At 37.3% G+C, this 22,871-nt stretch overlaps 1 protein-coding gene across 1 annotated transcript in view; it reads right to left on the bottom strand.

The window, feature by feature from the left end:
• Window positions 1–22,871, bottom strand: part of LOC135080891 (hemicentin-1-like) — a 200,778-nt gene that overhangs the window by 17,890 nt on the left and 160,017 nt on the right. The window contains exons 7-8 of the mRNA XM_063975619.1: window positions 13,965–14,075; window positions 12,448–12,648 (exon numbers count right to left, since the gene is read on the bottom strand). Of these exons, the coding sequence (XP_063831689.1) occupies window positions 12,448–12,648; window positions 13,965–14,075 (312 nt within the window). The remainder of the gene's footprint in view (window positions 1–12,447; window positions 12,649–13,964; window positions 14,076–22,871) is intronic.

The following is a 22,871-nucleotide window of genomic DNA, read 5'->3' on the forward strand; positions in this document are numbered from 1 at the left end:
GGTAGACCTTGGAGATTAGGTCTTCAACATTGGTAACTTTCTCACCTAAATCACCATCAATTTCAATTTTGTTTTCGGAATGAGGTACTTTCCCGTCTCCTATTAAAAGTAACTTTAAAGGAAAATTTGTATTACCTCCACCCAAATGTGCTCTCATATTAGTAGATAGTTTTAGGGTATGAACGAATTTCCATAATGGGGAAGTTTTTAAGCAAGACTTCACAATGTCAGCTCTTGTTCCCCTAACTATCACTGGTAATGTTTGGCGAAAATCACCAGCAAACATGACAGTGATTCCACCCATGATTTTGTCAGAGCTTCTGATATCTCGAAGAGTCCTATCTAAAGCCTCTACATGAGCTCTATGAATCATAGTGCATTCGTCCCATATTATTAAGCTGACATCTTGCAAAACTTTTCCTAGAGGGCCATTTTTACGGATCGAGCACACGCTATCTTTCTGCAAAGTAACAGTCAAAGGCAGTTTAAAAGTTGAATGAGCGGTCCGTCCACCCGCTAGTAAAGTCGCAGCGATGCCCGATGACGCTACGGCTAAAGCTAGTTTTTCTTCAGACCTAACTTTAGCTAATATCAAATTGGTAACAAAAGTTTTGCCGGTTCCTCCAGGAGCATCCAAAAAAAATATCTTCCCTTCATTTAAACGAACACTATTCAAAACACAATCATAAGCAGTCAGCTGGTCATCCACTAACTTAGGTTCGTTTTCAGAAATATAATCACTTAATTTATTTATATCATGAGGTTTCCGCAATGCTTCTTCCAACGGATCCATATTGCTATTTGAATTATTTCTATTCGATGCTGGAAGTCCAAAATCAGTTAAAGATTTATCACACATCTCATGAATCTTATCTTCAATCATCATTAGTCCTTCATTGTACATATTATCATCGAATTGTAATGTCATGTCCTGATTTTCATTACGATTTCTATTTAATATATCTTCACACAAATCATTACGAAATTTAATCCATATCTCGAAGGGGTCAGATGGCTGACAAAATATAAGGATGATGGTAAATAATTCCCTTAATTTTGTGGCTGGCTCTGATAAAACTGCGTCTGATAGAGTATTTTCCCAATGATGATCTCCTTCCAGTAGACCTAATTTCTTGCAGGCGGCTTGATATGTCTGTAAAATAATACCATCGACGGTTTTAAGATCTTCAAATGACGTGGGACCGCGAACATGTTGCAATAAAATTCTTAAATAAAAGCATTCAGTTTGAGTCGGATGAACATTATACACACGGCCCAAAGCTGTATCTTTTTTTACACCTGGGAATCCATCAACATCTTGCCCACGTTTCCTTCTGGAAAATGTATTTCTTTCCCATGTGTAATATTGGGGTACTTCTTGATATAAAAGAGTTTTTGCAAATACATCTCTTCTGCACAGATCGAAAAACGCTGTAAGCGTTGTCTGAGGGGGATTGTTGACCCGCTCTTGGAGATTTTCATTGTTAAAATAAATTCGTTGTCCGTTTTCTAAGTGAACTGCTAAATGAATAACTGCCGGGAAGCGTTCATGAATAGAAAATTGGAAAATTCTCCAAAACGCCTCAGATGAACTAATATAGCGACCATTTAGATATTTTTCTACTTCATCATTCATATTTTGTAAAGTAAATGTAGCTTGATCAGAACCTTTATGAATATATTTACAAATATATTTAATAGCTTTGACCGATTGACAAAATTCTACGTTGATATGCGCATTGAAACTTCGTGAAAGGACTGGGTTATAAGGTACCACCCACCTATTATCCACGCTCATATCTGTTCCTTTGACACGAACAATTCCCGTGTTTCCACCATTATCTGGAGATCTGCGCCTGTAGGTTGGATAACCGTCATCACCAGTTTGTGTTTCAGAAATAAAAGACTTAGGGTACTTTTTAGAACAAATGTTTTCTTTCATACATGGTGACGTAGGGTTATGAAATCCACAGGGACCATGTATCATGTTTTTTATGATGATATTATGAAGCATGGGATCTTGATGTTTGTCAGGTATTTCAGCCGATATTATTTCATCTATAGAATCAGGTTGTACTTTGTTTGTTAGCCATAATAAAATATGGGCGTGAGGTAAGCCCCTTTTTTGCCATTCAACGCTGTAAACAAAAGCTTGAGTTGGTCCAAATATATGTTTCTTTGTCAATAGGTCTATCATTTTCTTTAGTTTTAAGTGAAATACTCTGGAAACTAAATCATGTCTGTCGTATGATTTTTGATCAGGTAATAACTCATTTTTTATTTCTGGCCATTCAGGGTTACATGTAAATGTAATAAAGAGATCTGGTCTTCCAAACTTTCTGACGAATGTCATGGCATCTTGACTTTTTTCGTTCATATATCTTGGAGATCCTGTGAATGACGACGGTAATATAACATGTTGGCCAATATTAGAAGCGTCTATATTGCCATCATTGTTCACGGCATCTCTTAAATGAATGTATTCTTCAGCTCTCAATTTTTTTTGATTTCTTTTGATGAAATCAAGCCTCTCAGATATCATTTTTGCCGCCATATCAACACAATATTGGTTAAATAATCCTTTGAAATAATGTAAGCTGTTAAAATCATCTATTCTCACCATGAGTCTAAAGGCATAAAACTGCATACATGATACAGTTTTAGGTACAGCAGCACCATTCTGTTGTGGAATGTTTATGCAGTACCCGTCATTGCCAGATGGAAACAGTAAGGGATATTGAAGTGGGTCATAAGATCTGTGAAGCTCAGAAACTCGTTGAAGTTGACCATCTCTTGCATTCAACACAATATCTCGGGGACCTTTATCCTCGTCTATCAAAAGAACAGCTACTTCGTCTACTATTGGCACATTATATCTACCTCGATGATCATTGACAGGTTTTACATCAGCATGAATGATGAGTTTTAAATCACTCACTGGTCTATTTTCGAGATTGTATTTAAAACTTTGAATATACGTATTATTTTCGTAAAGATATTTTTGTAGTGCATCTATGAGATCAATTTGTAAGGTCGGGTTTAAATTTGAACGCAAGGATACCTGATCTGCATGAGAAACAAAGTATATTTGCAAAAATTCTGGTTGTGCACCTTCAGCCGGAAGTAAATTGCCGACCAAATGATAAACTTGCCCCTGCACTTTAAATGTGGGCATAAAGTTCCCCTCTCGAATTTCTTTGGCACCAAATGAAGTCATCTGAAAAAGTGTATTATATTTCCTTGAATGGTTCAAGAAATGTTTTGATGATGGATGTGCTCCTGATATCAGTTCTTTTAAAACTGATGTTGGTGCGGGAATTTTACCTATATTTATTTTGCCACTACTACAACACAGACCAGGAGCTTCAGCCTTCCATTTCTTTGCTTGGCATTGGTTGCATATTTTATCCATTCTACCAATATCAATATCATTTAGCACAAAATAATCAAGGTTAAAGTCATAAGCAAAAGCAGAATTCAATAAGTTGTGCTCCCTGCGAGTTCTATTCATTGCTGATCTTGAATTTTGTTCAGCTATTCGGTGGGAACGTTCAGCGCTTGATTCCCGCTGTCTGTTCGCCAACGTTCGGGAATTCTGTGTGGCCAAACGTTGCGAACGTTCAGCGCTTGTTTCACGATCTCGGTTTGCTGAAGTTCGGGAATTCTGTGAGGCCAAACGTTGCGAACGTTCAGCGTTTGTTTCACGATCGCGGTTTGCTGAAGTTCGGGAATTTTGTGCGGCCAAACGTTGCGAACGTTCAGCGCTTGTTTCCCGTTCGCGGTTCGTAAAAGTTAGGGACATTTGTGCGGCTAAACGTTGAGAACGTTCAGCGCTTGTTTCCCGTTCGCGGTTTGCTGAAGTTCGGGAATTCTGTGCGGCCAAACGTTGCGAACGTTCAGCGTTTGTTTCACGATCGCGGTTTGCTGAAGTTCGGGAATTTTGTGCGGCCAAACGTTGCGAACGTTCAGCGCTTGTTTCCCGTTCGCGATTCGTAAAAGTTAGGGACATTTGGGCGGCTAAACGTTGAGAACGTTCAGCGCTTGTTTCCCGTTCGCGGTTTGCTGAAGTTCGGGAATTCTGTGCGGCCAAACGTTGCGAACGTTCAGAGCTTGTTTCCCGTTCGCGGTTCGTAAAAGTTATGGACATTTGTGCGGCTAAACGTTGCGAACGTTCAGCGCTTGTTTCACGTTCGCGGTTTGCTAAAGTTCGGGAATTCTGTGAGGCCAAACGTTGAGAACGTTCAGTACTTGATTCCCGTTGTCGATTCGCCGAAGTCCGAGAATTTTGTGAAGCCAAACGTTGTGTTCGTTCAACGCTTGTTTCTCTAGCGCGGTTTTGTTCATTGATTTCTCGTTGAGTAGCCAACCTATGCATAATTTCATCCTCTGTCTCATTGCTGCGCAGAAGTCGCAGCCGTTTTGCAGTGGCAGACTGCCGAGAAAGTTGAGATCTTTTTCTAGGCATTTTTATTCATAATTATACAACATATTTATGTAAAAAAAATAATTTGAATTACTTTAAAAGTTATTATTATACAATAAGATATCACCTATCCACGGTAAGATTTACCCTAAACTACTATGATCATAATATTATTTAATGTAACTGTTTACATAAGAAAATTAACGAAAATAACCGAACTGAAATAAAACTTCTTCATCTAATAAGTTTCACGGTAAAACAATTACCCTAAACACAAAATCAAATATTCAATGTATCTGTTTACATAAGGAAATTAACAAAAAATAACCAAACTGAAATAAAACTTCTTCATCTAATAAGTTTCACGGTAAAAGAATTACCTAAACTACTACACTAAATCAAATAATGTATGTGTTTAGATAAGGAAATTAAGCAAACTGAAACAAAATTTATTCATGTAATAAGTATTATACGATGATATTTTGGAAAAACTAATTTTTAAAGTAGTTCGCTGAGCACAACCGTTCCGTAAGGAGCCGACCACGCGTCTGAGCCGCGCGGCATGGTATCTCGCAGAGCTAACCCCCCCTTCCCCCTCATGCCTGCCCGCCGGCCTTGCACATCGTAATTCGTCGTATGAAATCGTGTAGGCGCGTTATTTGATCATTATTTTGCTGCAATGTTATTTTAAAACTGCGATTTCTCCTAAGATATTTATTGAAATCGAATGGTGTAAAGGCCAAGTATGTTTAAAATTAAATACTTGTGATGAATAACTTATTTATTTGGATAAGGATTAATATCATGTTTATGAAAAAACCTCCGCAAATAATGCATTAATATAAAACAGATTTCTTTTTGCATAAAAAGGGTTACTATGAGCCAACCTTAAAAGATAGACATATACTATCGCGGACTTTTTTTTAGAACTTTTAAAGGGGAACAATCCTGTCATACATGATTTTTGCGAAACTTTAACCGTTTACGCAGCGTCAGCTCTCAAAAGGAAAAAAATCACTGATTTGAAACATTCTTCATTGGTGCTCCGCTCCTATTGGTCTTAGCGTGATGATATATAGCCTAAAGCCTTCAGGAACTAACGGGCTATCCAACACAAAAAGAATTTTTCAAATCGGTCCAGTAGTTCCTGAGATTAGCGCGTTCAACCAAACAAACAAACAAACAAACAAACAAACAAACAAACAAACAAACAAACTCTTCAGCTTTATAATATTAGTATAGATGAGAAAAATACAGTCTGTGTATATTCTTAACTCTCCTATCATCAAGTTGTCTGGACGAGATCGATTCCTAGATGTGATGTAACCACCTAGATCTTACTTATGTTTCTTGTGGTTTATCAGTTTCTATAAGATAGAGTATCCATCTATTTAACATGCCAGAAATCCATGGCAAATACAAATCTATGTAATAGATGATATGTCTGTCGGCGCGGCACTAAAATCGACACGTCATTTGTCAAAAAAGTCTGCACTGGCATTCGCGAGCGCGCCACTTATGCTCCGGCTGCCATGCCATCGTGTACGCACATCGGTCGGAACGTTATCCATTTGCATCGAGCCCTATGCGTATTATTTTGAGTGTAAATTGATTTCTTTCGATTACAATTTATATCTGGACGCCTTTGGAGTATTTATTTCAAAAATTTACCATGGACGAAGACACAGACTCTGCATCTGAGCAAATTATTTACCGACCCTCCGACATATCATATACATAGTTACATAGAGGTAGAATAGAGATGTATCTACATAAAACACGTTCAAAAACTACTCCATAGGTAATAATACATTTTCACATTATTTCTCTAAAGTAAAGACCGGATTCAAGAGATAATAGTCTTTTGTATTTCATTTTCTGAGCACAAAATGTTCCCGCGGGCATTCTCGAGGCGTCTATCCTTACTCTTTACTTTTCATTTGGTCTCGCTGCATATTAAAACGTATTTCTTTTTCATGGCGATATTGATATCAGAATTAATACACAACGAAGCCCCGAAGATGGTTCCAAGAAATTCATTCTTCGTTGTAACAACGTTCCCTCAATTCTTTTAATGCGTGAGTGGCAACAGACTGGGGTAGGGCAGCCAAGTTTTTTAAAGGACGATTCCCACATCTTTTTACTGCTATTGCTGAGAAGGCAGAATCAGAATTTCAGTTCATTGTTGAATTGAATCTAAGCGACCATTTTAACAACCACAGTGATCCCTTTTTTATCCAGTGTCAGCGACCTAATCTTTAGAGGTCTTCAGTCCTTTGAGTAAATGAACGTCCTAAATTAAGTTTTAAACATGATATCCAACCGAGAAAGGTAGCAGGAAGGCGCTGGATGCAGGCCGCCACTAACCGCCCATTATGGGAGTCCTTGAAGGAGGCCTATGTTTAACAGTGGATGTCCTATGGCTGAAATGATGATGTTGATCCATCCGAGAACCGAGTTATCTGGTACGCGAACTACTAGACCAGATGGTCACCAAGTTGGCCTACTACCTTAATTGCCACACATTTACATATAAGTACAGAAGTGTTTTCATGATTTCAGAAAGTTCACTAATTAACTTAAGACACCCTGTATATTACATTACTTGACATTGATAAACTAATCTAGAATGACGTACCACGTCTAATTCGGTGAGTGAGCGACTGTGTATGTCGCAAAAACAGAACCTAACTGGCGTGTCGCAGTCCTTTTTGTACGCTCTCTGACTGTATCACACTAGACTAGAGGCAATAAGTGTCATTCATTTTCTTTTATGTGATACAAGGTGGATCGTGTACTGTCTCTGTTCGATTATATCTGTACCCCCAGTGAAAACGGAGTTAAGTCGAAAATGGTGATTTTTGGGAAATCGCATTTGAAGTTAAAAAAAATCCTGCTTCGTCGCTATTAGAGATAACTTGGTGAAATATTTTTTAGGTGAAAGGTAATGTTAGATATAATTAGGCAGTGTGCCAGTTTGGGAAATATAGCATGTAGTTTTTTCGTAATTAAATAAAAACCCAGTTATATCGCCATGCTCGGCAACTTTATATACGTGTAAAGTGATGTAATGGGACATAAATCATTTTACACCACACTGAATTGACCACCCGCTAACAAGTGTAAAGTGATACATTTTACGCTATTTCTGTTGATATTTTTTTGTTTCTTTAATTTTAGAAAAAGTTGTAAAACAAACATTAGTAATTACACTATGAAGAATCATTATTTCAGGTTATTTAGGGTAAATCGTCCAAAAATTTCTACTTATATCAATATACACCAATTTTGTGATGAGAAAAAAAATGTGTAAACTGATCTAACTAACATAATAGCGATCTAAGTATCCTAATAATTATGTGTAAAGTGATATAAGTGGCGACTGTAAAGGAATAAGGCTAGAATTTGAGACTGAATTCTAATTATTTACTCCTTAAATGTTTATTCTGATCTGAAACTACTATTTTATTAATTATTACACCATATACCATGAATGATATCGGCCTAAATCACATACATTATCTCCTATTTTAAAGTAAGTATTAGTTGAAGCAATTGGGTAATAAAGACCAGAAACAACAATGGTTTCACATCAACTAATTAGACAGGAGACAGAGAAAAGTTTGTTTTCTACAATTACCTTATTGGGAATCAAACTCTGGACCAGAGATGATGATGTCAAGCTATATTGATTGCTTTTTGGCTACAGAAGGATAATATAAAAGTAAAGTCATAAAATGCATTTGTTTTCAACAAAGAGGCTTTTAAAAAGCCCTTTAACACGTCCTAGTATCACTTGAACCCTACTTTTATTTTGGGACATAAATAGGTCAGTGCTGAGAAGAAGCAGCGCAAGATATTTAGCCACCCTTGTCAGCCTCTTCTTAAATCATAAATAACTTGAAAAAATCGAACTGCCTAAGACGGGAATCTTCTTAAATCAATAGAGACATGATTAACAAGACATGTTATACTTGCGAGCTAAGCAGATAAAGTCCAGCAACACATGCCATTTACATAATTATTTACTTTATACATAGTATTCATTCATAAGGACTTACGTAGTTAGTTTTGCAGGGCAATCGAATATTGCACTTAACCTTTTGATTAGACCATTGTGCGCTATTTGATCTTCCTATTCCAACCGCTCCAGATCCCCCCAGGTAGCAGCAGCCTATCTAGGTCTCTACAGGCCTTCTGCAGCGACCCTGGTGATTGGAGAATTTGAGCCTGTTGATCTGCTACGCTTCTGCACTCCTTGTGCACGTGCTGTGGTTTTTCTTCTGCCTCCATGCATCTTCTGCACATCAGGCTGTCTGTACAGTTATACTGTGTAGGTGTTTGTTTAACATACCTGTTATTACACTTAGGACCTTGCGGATGTTGTCCCTGTTCAGTCTTATGAGTCTTTAACTTTTTCGATATAATATCCACAACTGCATCTTTTGTTTGCCTACATCTTTCACAATCTTTCCATTCTGTGTGGTGTTATTTTTCTATTTTGGAGCGCAGCCAGGTCTTGATCTGTGCTTATGGTATCGGCATTATAATTGTTCCGGACCAAATACCGTCGTGTAAGATCCCCTTCTGGCCAGTTCATCTGCTGCGTCGTTGCCCAAGGAGTTACTGTGTCCTTTGATCCACTTCAGGAGTGCAGGGTAACGCCATTTGCATCTGCAATGACTTAGGAGCGCGTCATGGCATTCCAATATAAGTATTATAATGTAGTATATTAAGTTGCTTTGTATTGCTTGCACTATCTGAGATTATTTTTATATTCAGACCTCGAATGTCTATGGTTGCAACCGCCTGTGCTGCTCTGATTGCAATCTGCTTGGAAAATTGTATTGTGTTTATCAAGTGTTGTTGATATTCTTAGTATATTTAGGTAATTCGAGAAGACCAGCTCCCGTACCTTTTTGGGTTTTGGAGCCGTCAGTGTAATATCCTAACTTCATTGATTCCAGAGCAATCTTGCGTTTCCGCTGTAAGCTGGATATTATATCTTCAGTCGAAGAGTGAACACAGGGAATTCTGCCGATAGGTGCCTCGGTGAGAGGTATTTCTTTTATTAGAGTTTTGTGCAGGATCGTGGAATGTCCTGTCTCCTTGTTTTGCTTCTATATGCGGTTCTTACCTTTAAGTCTTAGAGCGGCTGCTTGCGCTTCCTCCTGAATTATGAGGTCTAAAGATCTGAGATTCAGAAGGTACTCAAGTGATGTCGATGGAGTGGTTCTCATACAACTAGTGGCCGCTATGCTTACTAGGCGTTGCAGGCTTTGGAGTTTTGATCTTGCTGTGGATAGTTGTGTTCTGTGCCACCACACAAGTGATCCATAATAATATGTGTAAGAGGGCCATATAACCGACGTGTAGAGCCAGTGTTATCTTTGGGTTGAGACCTCATCTACTACCAATGAGTCTCTTGCACTGATGGAATGCTATACAGGCCATTTTTATTTTGTTCTCGACATGACTCGCCCAGTTCAATTTGTTGTCTAAGGTGATGAGTTTTGTATATAAAGAGTTCTGGTAGTTGGAGCTCTTGTAAATTCTATAATGCACTTATTAAGTACTTTTATTGGTTAGGCACTATGAATTCAATTATATGTTTTACTAGTAGATGTTAACCATTATTTATTAAAACTATTAACTAAAGTTCTTTGATTTAATTTTATAAACTACGCATTATGTTTTCCTTTAATCTGACAATTGGGCTAAGTTATATCATTTTACACCAAATAATTAACCAAATCATTAGTTGCGATTTTCAAACGTTTTTGATCTAAGTAACTGATAACATTTTACACATGTACGAAACTTTTGTGGTTAATGGTATTAGTCTAATTGAATCATTATACACAAAATAAATAATCATTTGTCTTTTACTTTTTGTGCTATAAATAAAGTTACATTCTTTTTCACCAACCAACAATACATAGTTTTTTTTGTGTATATTAATATGAGTCATCTTATATTGTTAATCACAAATTCAATCTGAACAACTTCAATCGTGTAAAAAGTAGTAACACGAGTCGTACCTCTTGACACAATAAAAAATTGAAAGAAGCCTCCGGTACACTTTGTTAAAAGTAGACATGTATCAATATACACGAAAGAAAACTCAAATTTGGTTCACAAAGCCTTACTTGTATCATTTGGCACAAAATTATTTTCTTTTCTATACGTCGTAGAAACATACCGATTAGATACAAAAATAGCAAATTTTTCAGAGATTCACATTATGTTATAAAGTCAATTTTGATCTAAGTCGAGTTAGATCCCTTTTCACTGGGGGTACAGATATTATCTAGCCTCGATATTTCTTTTCTTACTTTATACGTGGCTTGTATTCTGGGGTGGAAGATAATAATAATATTTATAGAGAACAGGATGTTAGATATTGATTACTAAAATACGGAACTTATTTAGGTGATTGCGAATGATGCGTGGAGCGTATTATAGAAAGGCTAGCTATGTTGTATCAATTGACACTTTTGTAGAGACCAATAAAACGAAGTTTATTCACAAAAAAGCTACACGTTTTATGTGACACAAATTTTATTCTGAAGCTTGCCTAGTTGCATACTTTATATTGTAAGTCTTTGCACATGAATTCCAAAATACTGTGTATTTTCGTTTTTCGGCTGAAACATAAATCGGCCTCAAGTTTTTACCGACCCATATTTTACATCAAGATCGCATCATGAAGATTCGGTTTCCTGATCCCCAAACACCCTTGGAATAGCTCCGTCTACCCTCTCTGCATCATCATAAAACTTATTCAACGCAGGAAATTGAACCCGAGACCCCGACCGCAGCCTATAAAGGCTAGAAGCCAATCGGTAGCTGTCATGTTTATCGAAACAGTGAGACTGACTGATAGATTAGTGAACTTGTGATTGATTGATTTGACTTGATTAGAGGGGAACAATTCGGCACTTTAGGACTTCCGTACTTTACCCGTACTTTAGGTAGTGCTTGCCTTGCAAATAGGGTTGCCAGGTCCAAAAACACAAAAGCCGGACTCTGTGCTTCATTTGGCCGGACATTTTACTCTAAAAGCCGGACATGTCAGGGGGGGGGGTACAATAAGCGTCATAGCTCAGCTCACAATTGAGTACTATGATCATCGGTTGCTCAACATCCTGATGCGTGCGCTTGATATATTAATCTGTAGCTCGACTTTCGCCTGGCGCGGCAGCCACATGAAAAGCCTTACAAAAGCCGAACTAGACAATATTTGGCCGGACAAGACCGTAAAAAACCAAACATGTCCGGCTACAGCCGGACACCTGGCAACCCTACTTGCAAATGGAGTTCGAAATTCGGCACTTCAGGACATCGGTCTTAGGTCGTGCTTGCAAATGGAGTTTAATTGATGAAAATTGGTTATTTCATTAGCAAGTAAACATATTGCCTATCTGGAAATAACAGTATTGCAAGCCACATGTAGGTAGTTAGTTTTCGAGATTAAATGAAAAGTTTTTGGCAGCACCGAGATTAATCGCAACTCTGCTATTTCTAATCCTTAAATTCTTCAAGCTTATTACATTCATATAAATGTCATGTCAGAAGCCTGCACCTTCAGGTAGGTTGATCTGCTGGAGACACTAAATAGTTATTTAGAAAAACAATGATATGCCATCTTTAAAGCGATAGTGAAGGTATTGCAGAGAAATGTGCGGCAACAGCACACCAAGCTTAACACTGTGGCATTTTATTTACTTGTGATAAGGTCTTATTTTGCCATGAACATGTGAAGTCTTATGTGCTGTCAATCTATCTAATTATTATAAAAGCGAAAGGTCACTGACTAACTGACTGACTGACTCACTCACTCATCACGAAATCTCAGAAACTACAAGTGCTAGGAGTCTCAAATTTTGCATGGGGGTTCCTTTTAGAACGTAGATGCTCAGTAAGAACGGATTTTACAAAACTCCACCCCTAAGGGGTAAAACGGGGTCCACGCGTACGAAGTCGCGGGCGGCCGCTAGTTGTTAATAAAAATAAAAACTTACGATAAAGCTCAATATCCAAACTGGCTTCGATGGGCGGGCGGAGGTGCGTGTTCGAAGCTCGGCAGGTCAGCTCAGCTGCGTTGTCCCGAGTGAGAGGGAGGTATAACTCGTTCTCCCTCACTGTTGGGATGTCACTGGCTCCGTCAGATGCGTCTACCAGGGTCTTCCCAGAGTACCAGCTGATCCGGGGCGGCGGTCGACCTGGGGGATTTTTTTATTAGGTTAACGAAGGTTTAACCAGCCACTGTCAATTAGGCATTAATTTAATTGAAATAAGAATAAATACCGCCATTTTTTGTTCTGTCATTTGCTTTACTCCATTCTTTCTTTATTAGTAGTTCTAGTTTTAAGGCTACAAGATAGTAACGCCAAGTATCGCGGAATTTTTTTTTAGGAATTGATTTAAAAAGTTGTAGGAGTGTCTTCATAAGTATGATCATCTTACCAGACGACCGTTCAAAGTTAATGTAGACAATTTATAGAAGAAGAAAAGTCATATTAATTGTTATGCCAGGTAAGTAATTATTTCATTACTTTTTGTTACTTTAATTAATCAACTTTATGTCACAGAGAATCGCACATTAATAATATTGTAACTCGTGTAGCATTATGTTCTCATATTTCAATATTTTAATCTTTAATACTTTAATGCTTATTACTTTTGTGATTTTGTATTCAGCTTTTCAGCTCTGAGATCTTTTTTCTTAACAAAAAGGTGACTAGACTTTTAGTCCATTAATAGAATGGGCTTAAAAGCTAAAGTTTATATTTAGACAGATCTTAACAAAATACAAACGTAGTAATGGACTAAAATACTAAACCTATTTTTTGTATCCTATTTTAGGATTAACATTGAAGTAAGAACTTTGAGGGGATTAATTTAGAGATATTTTAATCCAAAATAACAAATCCTTTAGTTGGAATCTAACACTGAGTAATAATTCAAATTGTGATGCTCAAACTTTCTGCGGGGTAAGATTTAAACATAAATGTATTGAAAACTAAATATAAAAATACATATTACCGAATCACGGAAGTGACATAAGTACTAAACATATTGAGTAAGATTTTGAATAATCATCATCATCATCATTTCAGCCATAGGACGTCCACTGCTGAACATAGGCCTCCCCCAATGACTTCCACATCGCACGGTTGGTAGCGGCCTGCATCCAGCGCCTTCCTGCTACCTTTATCAGGTCGCGGTCCACCTTGTGGGTGGACGTCCCACGCTGCGTTTTCCGGTACTTGGCCTCCACTCCAGAACCTTGCTGCCCCATCGGACATCAGTTCTGCGTACTATGTGCACTGCCCATTGCCACTTGAGCTTTTCGGATTAGATTTTGAATATATCTAATTAATATAAGAATCCAGGCACCTCCAGCGACCCTCACCTGATGCCTGGATGCGGGTGGCGCAGGACCGGTCGATGTGGAAATCCTTGGGGGAGGCCTTTGTCCAGCAGTGGACGTCATTTGACTGAAACGAACGAATATAACAATGTCACGTATGCTCACCTCCTATGACCAGACAGCTGAGCACCAAGGTATCTCCTTCGTGGTAAGGCCCGATTCTGTCTTGCACCTTGTTGCCGACTTCGTCCAAGAAGAATGGTTGACTTGGAAGGACTGAAACAAACAAAAACCACTGCTAAACTAGAAAATAGATAGGAGCAGAGGACAATCTACGCTCGGGTAAAGCATACATAGACCACGCTCACGGACACGATATCGCCAATAAATAGCAAACCAGTCTAAACCAGTGAGAACGCGAATGCCACCCGCTTGAGATGCGTCGGTGTGCGTATGCAAAATGAAGTACATACCTACAGTTGATTTTCTTCTGTTACTATCTACTTTCTGGCTAAACTTTGGCATTCGTAGGTAGACCAGTACAATCTAAAATACATCATGTTAAGTTATAATACATGTATATCCGTTAAGCTAGTACCCATAACACAAGCATATTAATTGCTTACTTTGGGGCTAGATGGCGCTGTGTGAGATTGTCCAAAGATATTTATTTTATTTATTTATAATACGTGATATTTTGCAACAAAAGCCTAATGCTGTTTGCTATACCATTGAGCTAACGATTACTTGAATGGGCTTGTCAAACACGCACACCAACACATGAAAAAGGCCTATTTTATTTCTTTATTTAGGACAACCAACAAACACAAATACAGGCGGAAGGGTCAGACAAATAAAGGGATATCTAGATTCATAGGACCACACACTTGTGCAAGGGTTAAATGCTACCTAGATTTTCTGTTTGCAGACTTTTGTCTGTTTGCAAAATCTTCCTGTATTATATTTTTTATTTGACTGCCTCTGTTGGGACTTGAACCCATGAACGGTGACTGCTGTGACCAGTGAACTGTAGAGATAATGGTGAAGTAGAAATGTTCAAGGGGATTTTATGGTGTAATAAGACCGGTTTTAGTGTCACGCGGACTGTCAGTGCGGATCGCTCCGCACAGCCGATCTGTATGAACTGCTAGGGAGCGGAGCGGTTCCTCCGGACCGCATTACTCTAAAAGGCTCCCATAGAAGTTCATACAGATTGGCCGTGCGGAGCGGGTCCGCACCGGACGGTCCGCGTGACACTAAAACCAGCCTAAGCAAGCGTCGTGTTATTTAAGAATATTATACTTGAACTTGGCTCGACACGCGACAACACGCGTGTCTAGATATAGAGCCTTAAAAGCTTTTCTAAGTTTAGACACCGAATAATAAATAACACGTTTGGGGTTAGGTAATTATGTACATGTGATTGTTTTCATACATTTTATATGGAAATACGTCACTCACAACGCGTAATCTGTTATCATAAATATGTGAGTAGCATGCATTTCCTAAAAGGTTACATAAAGGTTAAACGAAAAGTTACAATAAACACAATCCTTATCCATTAGAGGGCCCTGAAGGGCTCTGGGTTTATCTATTATTGGCGAGATAGTTGCATAAGGGCTACTTTTACTGGTTCCTGATAAAGTGTCAGATAATTTATCTGACACATAAAATCAGGTTGCTGTTTACTTGTGACAGTATTTGCCAGATGACTGTATCCAATACCCGTGAAACAAAAATGTAGGTATGTTATATCTGACAAATTTCCAGTTCCTGATAAGTTATCAGGGACTTTATCAGTAAGTAGTGAAACAGGCCAAGGTTTAGACAAACAAATAGCAAACTTTGACTAGTTATAAATGCTGCTTTTGGCATTCCCGATTAGCGATTTACTTTAGTTTAAAACAGGGTTCGAAATGATAATTATCAAGATAATTATCATGATAATTATCATGATAATTATCGTGATAAAAACAAAAAAAATGCGCTCGTGAAAATGAACTGTATTCGAAGTTTTCGAACGTGTATTTCCGCACTTACGAGTACGTCTAGTGGTCGGTGTTAATCAAAAAACCTATCTTTTTAGCTCCAAAATTATCACTACTTATCTAGCGTCAAAATATTTATCTATTTTCCAAGTATTATGCGACTAGCGATGGATAACTTAACAATAATCAGCAACTAAAAACATAAAGTAATATTTCTTTTAAAACAATTTGACAAAATGTATCTTATACTGTTGATAATTATCCGATAATTATCACGAAGCGTAATTATCTTGATAATTTCGAACCCTGGTTTAACCATCCGTGTACGAGGTGACTAAAAGTTACGTCCCGTACCAGGTGGAGTATGACACACCCCAATATACAAAGTGATAAAATTTTCATTCAACATTTTTTTAGGTGGAATTTAATATTTAATATTGATTATTTACGTATGCTAATTAGGTTTAAGAAATGCTCTCGAGCTGAAAATATGTATTATAACATTTTTATCATAAAAAAACAAAAGACACAATTTCCGTTGTTCTTATAATTTAGGAATCAGTTTCCTATGTATAATTTTTAATTAGTGCCTTTAATTATGACTACCGTTTTTATTTAACAAAGTACAAGTATTTACTTATAATTTAAAAGTAAATTAAAAACTAGAAGGGTATAAATTTGTTTTGATCATCGGTTTTCAATTTACCACAATTCTGATGAAAGAAAATGAGTATGCTCAATGCATAAAATATGTTATTCCATTTCAGTAGCCCATAAATTGTATCACCAAGTATAAATTGTAGCCCATAAGTGTATGTTCACATACATCTTCGGATCTCAGTACTAAACTTCCAGATTCGCACTAAAAGTCATCTCATTTGACTAAAAGTGCTTGAAAATTTCAGATACCGTAAAAATCACGAAAAATAATATTTGTATTGAATTTTATTCAATTGACAAAGCTAAAAATATATAAATTACACCAAAACTGTTAGATTTTTTTTAAAACTTTTTAACAACGTCCCGTACCAGGTGGGGTGTGTGACACCCACACGCACTTTAAAGGCATGTAACTCAGTTGGTAGTCACCGCTGGACTGATTTTGCAACGCTGATCGAAACAGCAGTGTCATAATTCCAGCTACTGAGAATTTCAAATTCAGCACTTGCAAATTTTTAAAATTGTGGCTATTTTTAATGGACTGGGGTGTGTCACACCCCACCTCGTACAGCGAGGGTTAAAACCACACTCGATGCAAGTTTTTTAATACATTTATCGATTCAATGTCTCTATCGATACATTGGAGCCATATCGATACTATTATCGAGTTGAGAGTTGAGAAAAATGGTTGTACACGTTTGCTTTGGCCCTAAAAGCCCTTAGATAACATAAATGGTCTACAAATTGCCCTTTAAGGGTAGAGTAAGAAGTTAATTCGGTATCTTTCTGTTATTATTGTGATTGATGATTTCATGATTTATGGCTTTTTTAGTCCATTGTGTGAATAAAAGGCTTTTTTCTTTTTATAAATAATATAAATAGACCTAAGTATTTAGTTCTGGGATTACTTTGGTATTGTAGAGCGTATAAAATCATATTTTTTTAAGGGATTTATAAACTGATCTTAAGTTTTATACCTAGAATAGTGACTATATGTTTCATCTCAAAAAAGTCTAGGTACACCATAACCACTATACTATAAGGCTGGGTTGCACTATCTTACTTTGACTGTAACAAACGTCAAAAATCTGTCAAACTCCATACAAAATTCACCGGTAATCGTTAAAGTTACGGTCAAAATTTGGTGGTGCAACTCAGCCTAAGTCATTATAATGTTAACGGGAATTCTATAAACCTATTCTTAGGTAAAACAATAAAATGAATAGGTAATGAACTAATGACGTCATTATTTTTTACCAGACTGCACCAGAAAGGTTAGGTTTTCGAGTGTTTTTCAAATACACAAAACAATCCAGCCAAGTCTTCCGGTTGACTCCTACAGAACTTCATACCCTGTTTATGTCGGACAAAACTTGTTGGTATAACTCAGTATGTAATACAACGTTACCGTAAATTTGACAAGTTGACTACATTGTATTCACAATTAAGCGAGACCTTGCGTAGGGCACCTTAAGCGAAAGCTCAAACAAGGTCGGCTCTGTTTCCACAATAAACATACCGGGATCGAACTCGGGACCCCTCGGCAACATAACACAGAGTCATACGGTGGGCTCAGTTGTAGAGGGTTCACTTCTAGTTCTTGCATTGCAACTCACGAAGGCGAATGAGCTTTACTTGTGTGTGTGTACATGCACATAACGGTAGTGTAATGTCTATCATGAAAAACGATTAGTAGCGAGCCATCACACATGTAAAACTCACTCGCCTTTGTGAATTGCAACAACTATACAAGAAAAGTCAATTTACGAGTGGGTGTTATTTTTTTTGTAATTTTTAAAAGCAGTGGATTGGAAATTACAGCCTACTATGTAAAGTTTTATTAAAATCCGTTCAGCAGTTTTTGCGTAAGAGAACAACCATCCTTACAAAATTTCACATTATAATATTATTAGTAGAATAAAACATGTGAGAGAGTAGCAGTTATTAGGCAAGCGACTTTAGGGCGTTCAATGCACAAACCCTCTTTTCTCTGAAAATAAAGCCTTGATCACACGTACCGAGAAAACGGGCGAGACAGTGCTCTCGGCCGAGTACTCGGTGCGTATGTTCATACAATCTACTACTACGAGAGCACTGTCTCGCCCGTTTACTCGGTACGTGTGATCAAGGCTTTACACATCTATCTTAAAACTTGAGTTAGATTTGATTTCCACTGTTTAAAAAAAGCAAGTTACAGTTGTTGCAATTCACGAAGGCGAGTGAGCTTTACATGTGTGGTGGCTCGCTACTGTTCGTTTTTCAAAAGTTTTGACAGACATTACAGTATCGTTAAATGCATGTAAACGTACACACACACGAGTAAAGCTCAATCGCCTCGTGTCGTGAGTTGCAAGAACTATGTATAATCAATCTTAACCAATAACTTAAATGACTCTACTGACTCCCCTCCCTTGTGTAAAGGGGGAGAATTAATGCAATTTTGCAGAGCTCCCTCACTGTAAACTGAAGATGAAAATTGTATTATGCTCCAGGATATTTCACACCGCCTTTTGGAAAAGTAATTTTCAAAAGTCAAAAAAGTTTGCTTTATTTAAAGGCAAAATACGAAGCTCTATATTGTAAAGGTATTCTCACACAGCTGCGTGCCAACGTGGTTGATGCGACTGGTTTTTATTTTTATTTATGTGAAGTTAATAGTTAAGTTAGGTACTTCATGAATATTCATTATACATGATAACATGTTGTAGTTATGATACTGATTACCATTTTAACTATGTAGTTATCTTATGTCAGAAAACATGCGTTATTATTTGTGTGATAAATGACACGTTATAACGTATGTTTTTTTGCAGTGACATTATACGAAAAGAATACAAGATTTTGTACTTTTATTGCAAAAGATCACTTAAGATATTTTGGGTTCATGCAGCCCTTAATCGTCGAAATCTTAAAACAGATACGGATACTCGTATTGGACATAAAATTGTTTCGTATAGAAATTATTGGCCCAAAGGTTGTCTAGAATAGAAAGCCATATAAACTAGTTCCTCTTGAATCACTCTATCTATTAAATAAAAAAACGCATCAAAATTCGTTGCGTACAGACAGACAGCGAAGCGACTTTGTTTTATAATATGTAGTGATTGAGTGCCTATTTATTTTTCTGGTAGTATACGGTAAATTCAATATTATTTTTATCGATAACTACTTAAATAAATACAAAACTTAGCACTGAAGTCCTGCTAACTTAACAATGGCGCAAAAGCAAATATTGTTCTGCTTCTACACAATGCAACACTATTGTAAGGCTTTGAAGTTCCAACGAGGGTATTCAAACAAAATTCAATGTGAAAAGTATAAATCGAATGGTTCTCAGAAGACTTCATTCAATAAGTTATCAATTTGGACCCATCCGGGACACTGGTTTGGTATCCTCTTTACTCGTACTTGTCAATCAGGATAAAAAAAGATTTTCTACGAAAAATAGCAGCATGCGTACTTACTAAGTAAACATACTCAGATCTTATCTAAATGGGTTTAGTGGGAGATATTATAGAATTAAAATAGGAAGTAAGTTTTAAACCACACAAAACTGACCACAAAAGTTCAATAAGGAATATCTATCTATCAGGACAAAGCCTTCTACTTCCATTATAGTCAATAATAGTGGACTTTTTTCAATTCACTTGTAGTTTATACAGAGCTTAAAAATAAATTGTAGCTACATTACAACAATAGTCATTATCATCATCATCATCGCAGCCACAGGACGTTCACTGCTGAACATAGGCTTTCCATGTTGCCCGGTTGGTAGCGGCCTGCGTTCAGCGCCTTCCTGCTACCCTTATGATGTCGTCGGTCCTCCTTGTGGGTGGACGTCTCACGCTGCGTTTTCCGGTACGCGGCCTCCACTCCAGAACCTTGCTGTCCCATCGTCCGTCAGTTCTGCGTACTATGTGCCCTGCCCATTGCCACTTCAGCTTGCTAATCCGTCGGGCTATGTCAGCGACTTTAGTTTGTTTACGGATCTCCTCATTTCTGATTCGATCTCGTACAGAAACACCCAGCATAGCCCTCTCCAACAACAATAGTAGTGATTTTTGCAACAAAAATGTAGAGTCTTTTGTACCATCGAATATACGACTATACCCATAGGTTACATAGGTCTACATGTGGCAAGGTGGTGTATTTCATTCATAAGAAAGTTAATGCTCCCAAATATAACCGCCACATTGCCCCGGAATGTAAACTATCTTCGGATACTTCTTTGGCAGTGCATTACAAAGAACAAATACATTTTCCGCTAATGTGACTCGTTGAAACGCGTTCGTCTTTCAAACATTCAACGGGTTCAACGGGTGTAGTCAAGCACAAAAATATCTGGGATATTTTTTTTTCTATAATTAAGAAAAAAGCATCGTAGATCACCTATGTAAGCATGTAATTATCCTATAGGCGTTTGTCGGCATAAAGAGCAAAGGTAATTTCTATTTGACTTTTTACTAGTTACTTATTTATCAGCAATTTACTCAGATGCTGGGAAATATACAAAATTAAAGTAGGGTGTATTTTCCCACAGGGCAAATGAAAATTGTCACACCCGGGTACAGCATCAGAATTTATATTCAACTCCCTAGTAATTCGCGTTTACGGGGCACTCAAAATTAATTGAGCGTTACTTGCTCTTCGTCATTTACTCGCAAAACTCTCCATCATTATGTGTCTGAGTGTACGACGAGGGCACGTCAAGCCAAACACTAGTTCCTTATGCAGTTGTATTAAGGTGCTATTTTTCAACAAAAATTTAAAGTCTAATGTGCTTTCGACAGTACATCACGCGACGAGCGTTCTGTAAACAACTGTCAGTGCTGCCGACGATCCACAGGTGTACCTCAACTTTTACTCAGATAGTTCTTAACCCAAGGCAGTAAGGTTGAAATAAAACGCTAGATGATATTTTATCATTGCTGTAAAACGCTATAACAAACAACGGAATGGAATTTCGGTGTCAATACTCTTGAATGAACGTTCTTTTTTTACATTTGGCAGGCACTAGCCAAAACTTGAAGCAGGTATAATACATACTAAACTATACATAGATATAACACAGTATTGGGTTTTTAAAGCCGGAAAGTAAAAACAAGGTGATGTTGTGCCCTGAACACAAACAATATCATTCTCTTTACTAAAACAACGCTGCTACCGTTGTAGGAGGTGTCAGGTATACCCTCAATACCTGATAACTACCAGATTCATTCGTGCTCAGGGCACTATGGTCAAGAAAACTATACACGACTATTTATAATTTTAAGATCTAGATGGAAATTATACCAAGGGCGAGGTAAAAAACGTAAAACTTTCCCAAAGCTGATGTTACCTATCCTTATCCTATATCTTTCATAGTACATTTTGTTGTTGTTTTCTATTTATAATAATAACCGTTTGTCTGGTATCCATAGAACAGGCATTGCTTAGTTTGGGACAAGATGGCGCAGTGTAATAATATCCAAGGATATACTTTTATTTTCTTTATAAGCAGACACACATATTATAATTTATATACCAATAAAGACCCACATTATTACAGTTAATTTCCAAAAACAAAGCAGACACGATCTCTTGTATTATATTCAGAGCTGAATAAATATTCATGGAGTGAGACAGAATTCCGTGAGGTTTACAAAATAAACAGGAAATGAACAACTGGGTTCTCGAAAATCTTTTGCCTTTCTTTTTATTCCAACAATGAGTCCGCCCTTTGATATTTCAATGAGTATTGCGAAATACGTTTATATCCTGCCAGCTATATAAAAAATCTGTCTGTTTGTTACCATGAAAAGAATATAAAAGACCGGTCATCATTATCCTACTAATCTAGACACGCGGTAGTGTGTCCAGCCAAGTTCAAGTAACAGTACTGGCGAGCAGCACCGTTTGTAATATTAAAATATTATAAAACAAAGTCGCTTTCCTGTCTGTCTGTCCCTATGTATGCTAATATCTTCAAAACTACGCAACGGATTTTAATGCGGTTTTTTTAATAGATAGAGTGATTCATGAGGAAGGTTTATATGTATTTAGCACCCGTGCGAAGTCAGGTCGGGTCGCTAGTAGGCTATAATTTATAACGATCTGTGACAAACTAAATTTCACGCTGGCGAAGCCGTGGTCAAAAGCTAATAGCTAATAATTAGAGTTAATATAGTGGGTTAAAAACATTTTAAGCTGTTTCCAATAAAGATGTTTTAGGTCTGAAAAGCCAACTAACTACTCGTATATTTTAATTCAGTACAATGTTTGTGTAATATAATGTTCTAACTAAAGTTTCAAGTCCAGTTGGTTTTAAGTAAACTCATCTATCCTTCTCAGATTTCGCGAGTAACTAAAATCCATCCATCTCTCACGTTTTTATAAACTTTAAACAACAACAAACTTTGTAAATGCGCTAAGATTCCAATGAATT

This window comes from Ostrinia nubilalis, chromosome 18, assembly GCF_963855985.1.
Source record: "Ostrinia nubilalis chromosome 18, ilOstNubi1.1, whole genome shotgun sequence".
NCBI lineage: Eukaryota > Metazoa > Arthropoda > Insecta > Lepidoptera > Crambidae > Ostrinia > Ostrinia nubilalis.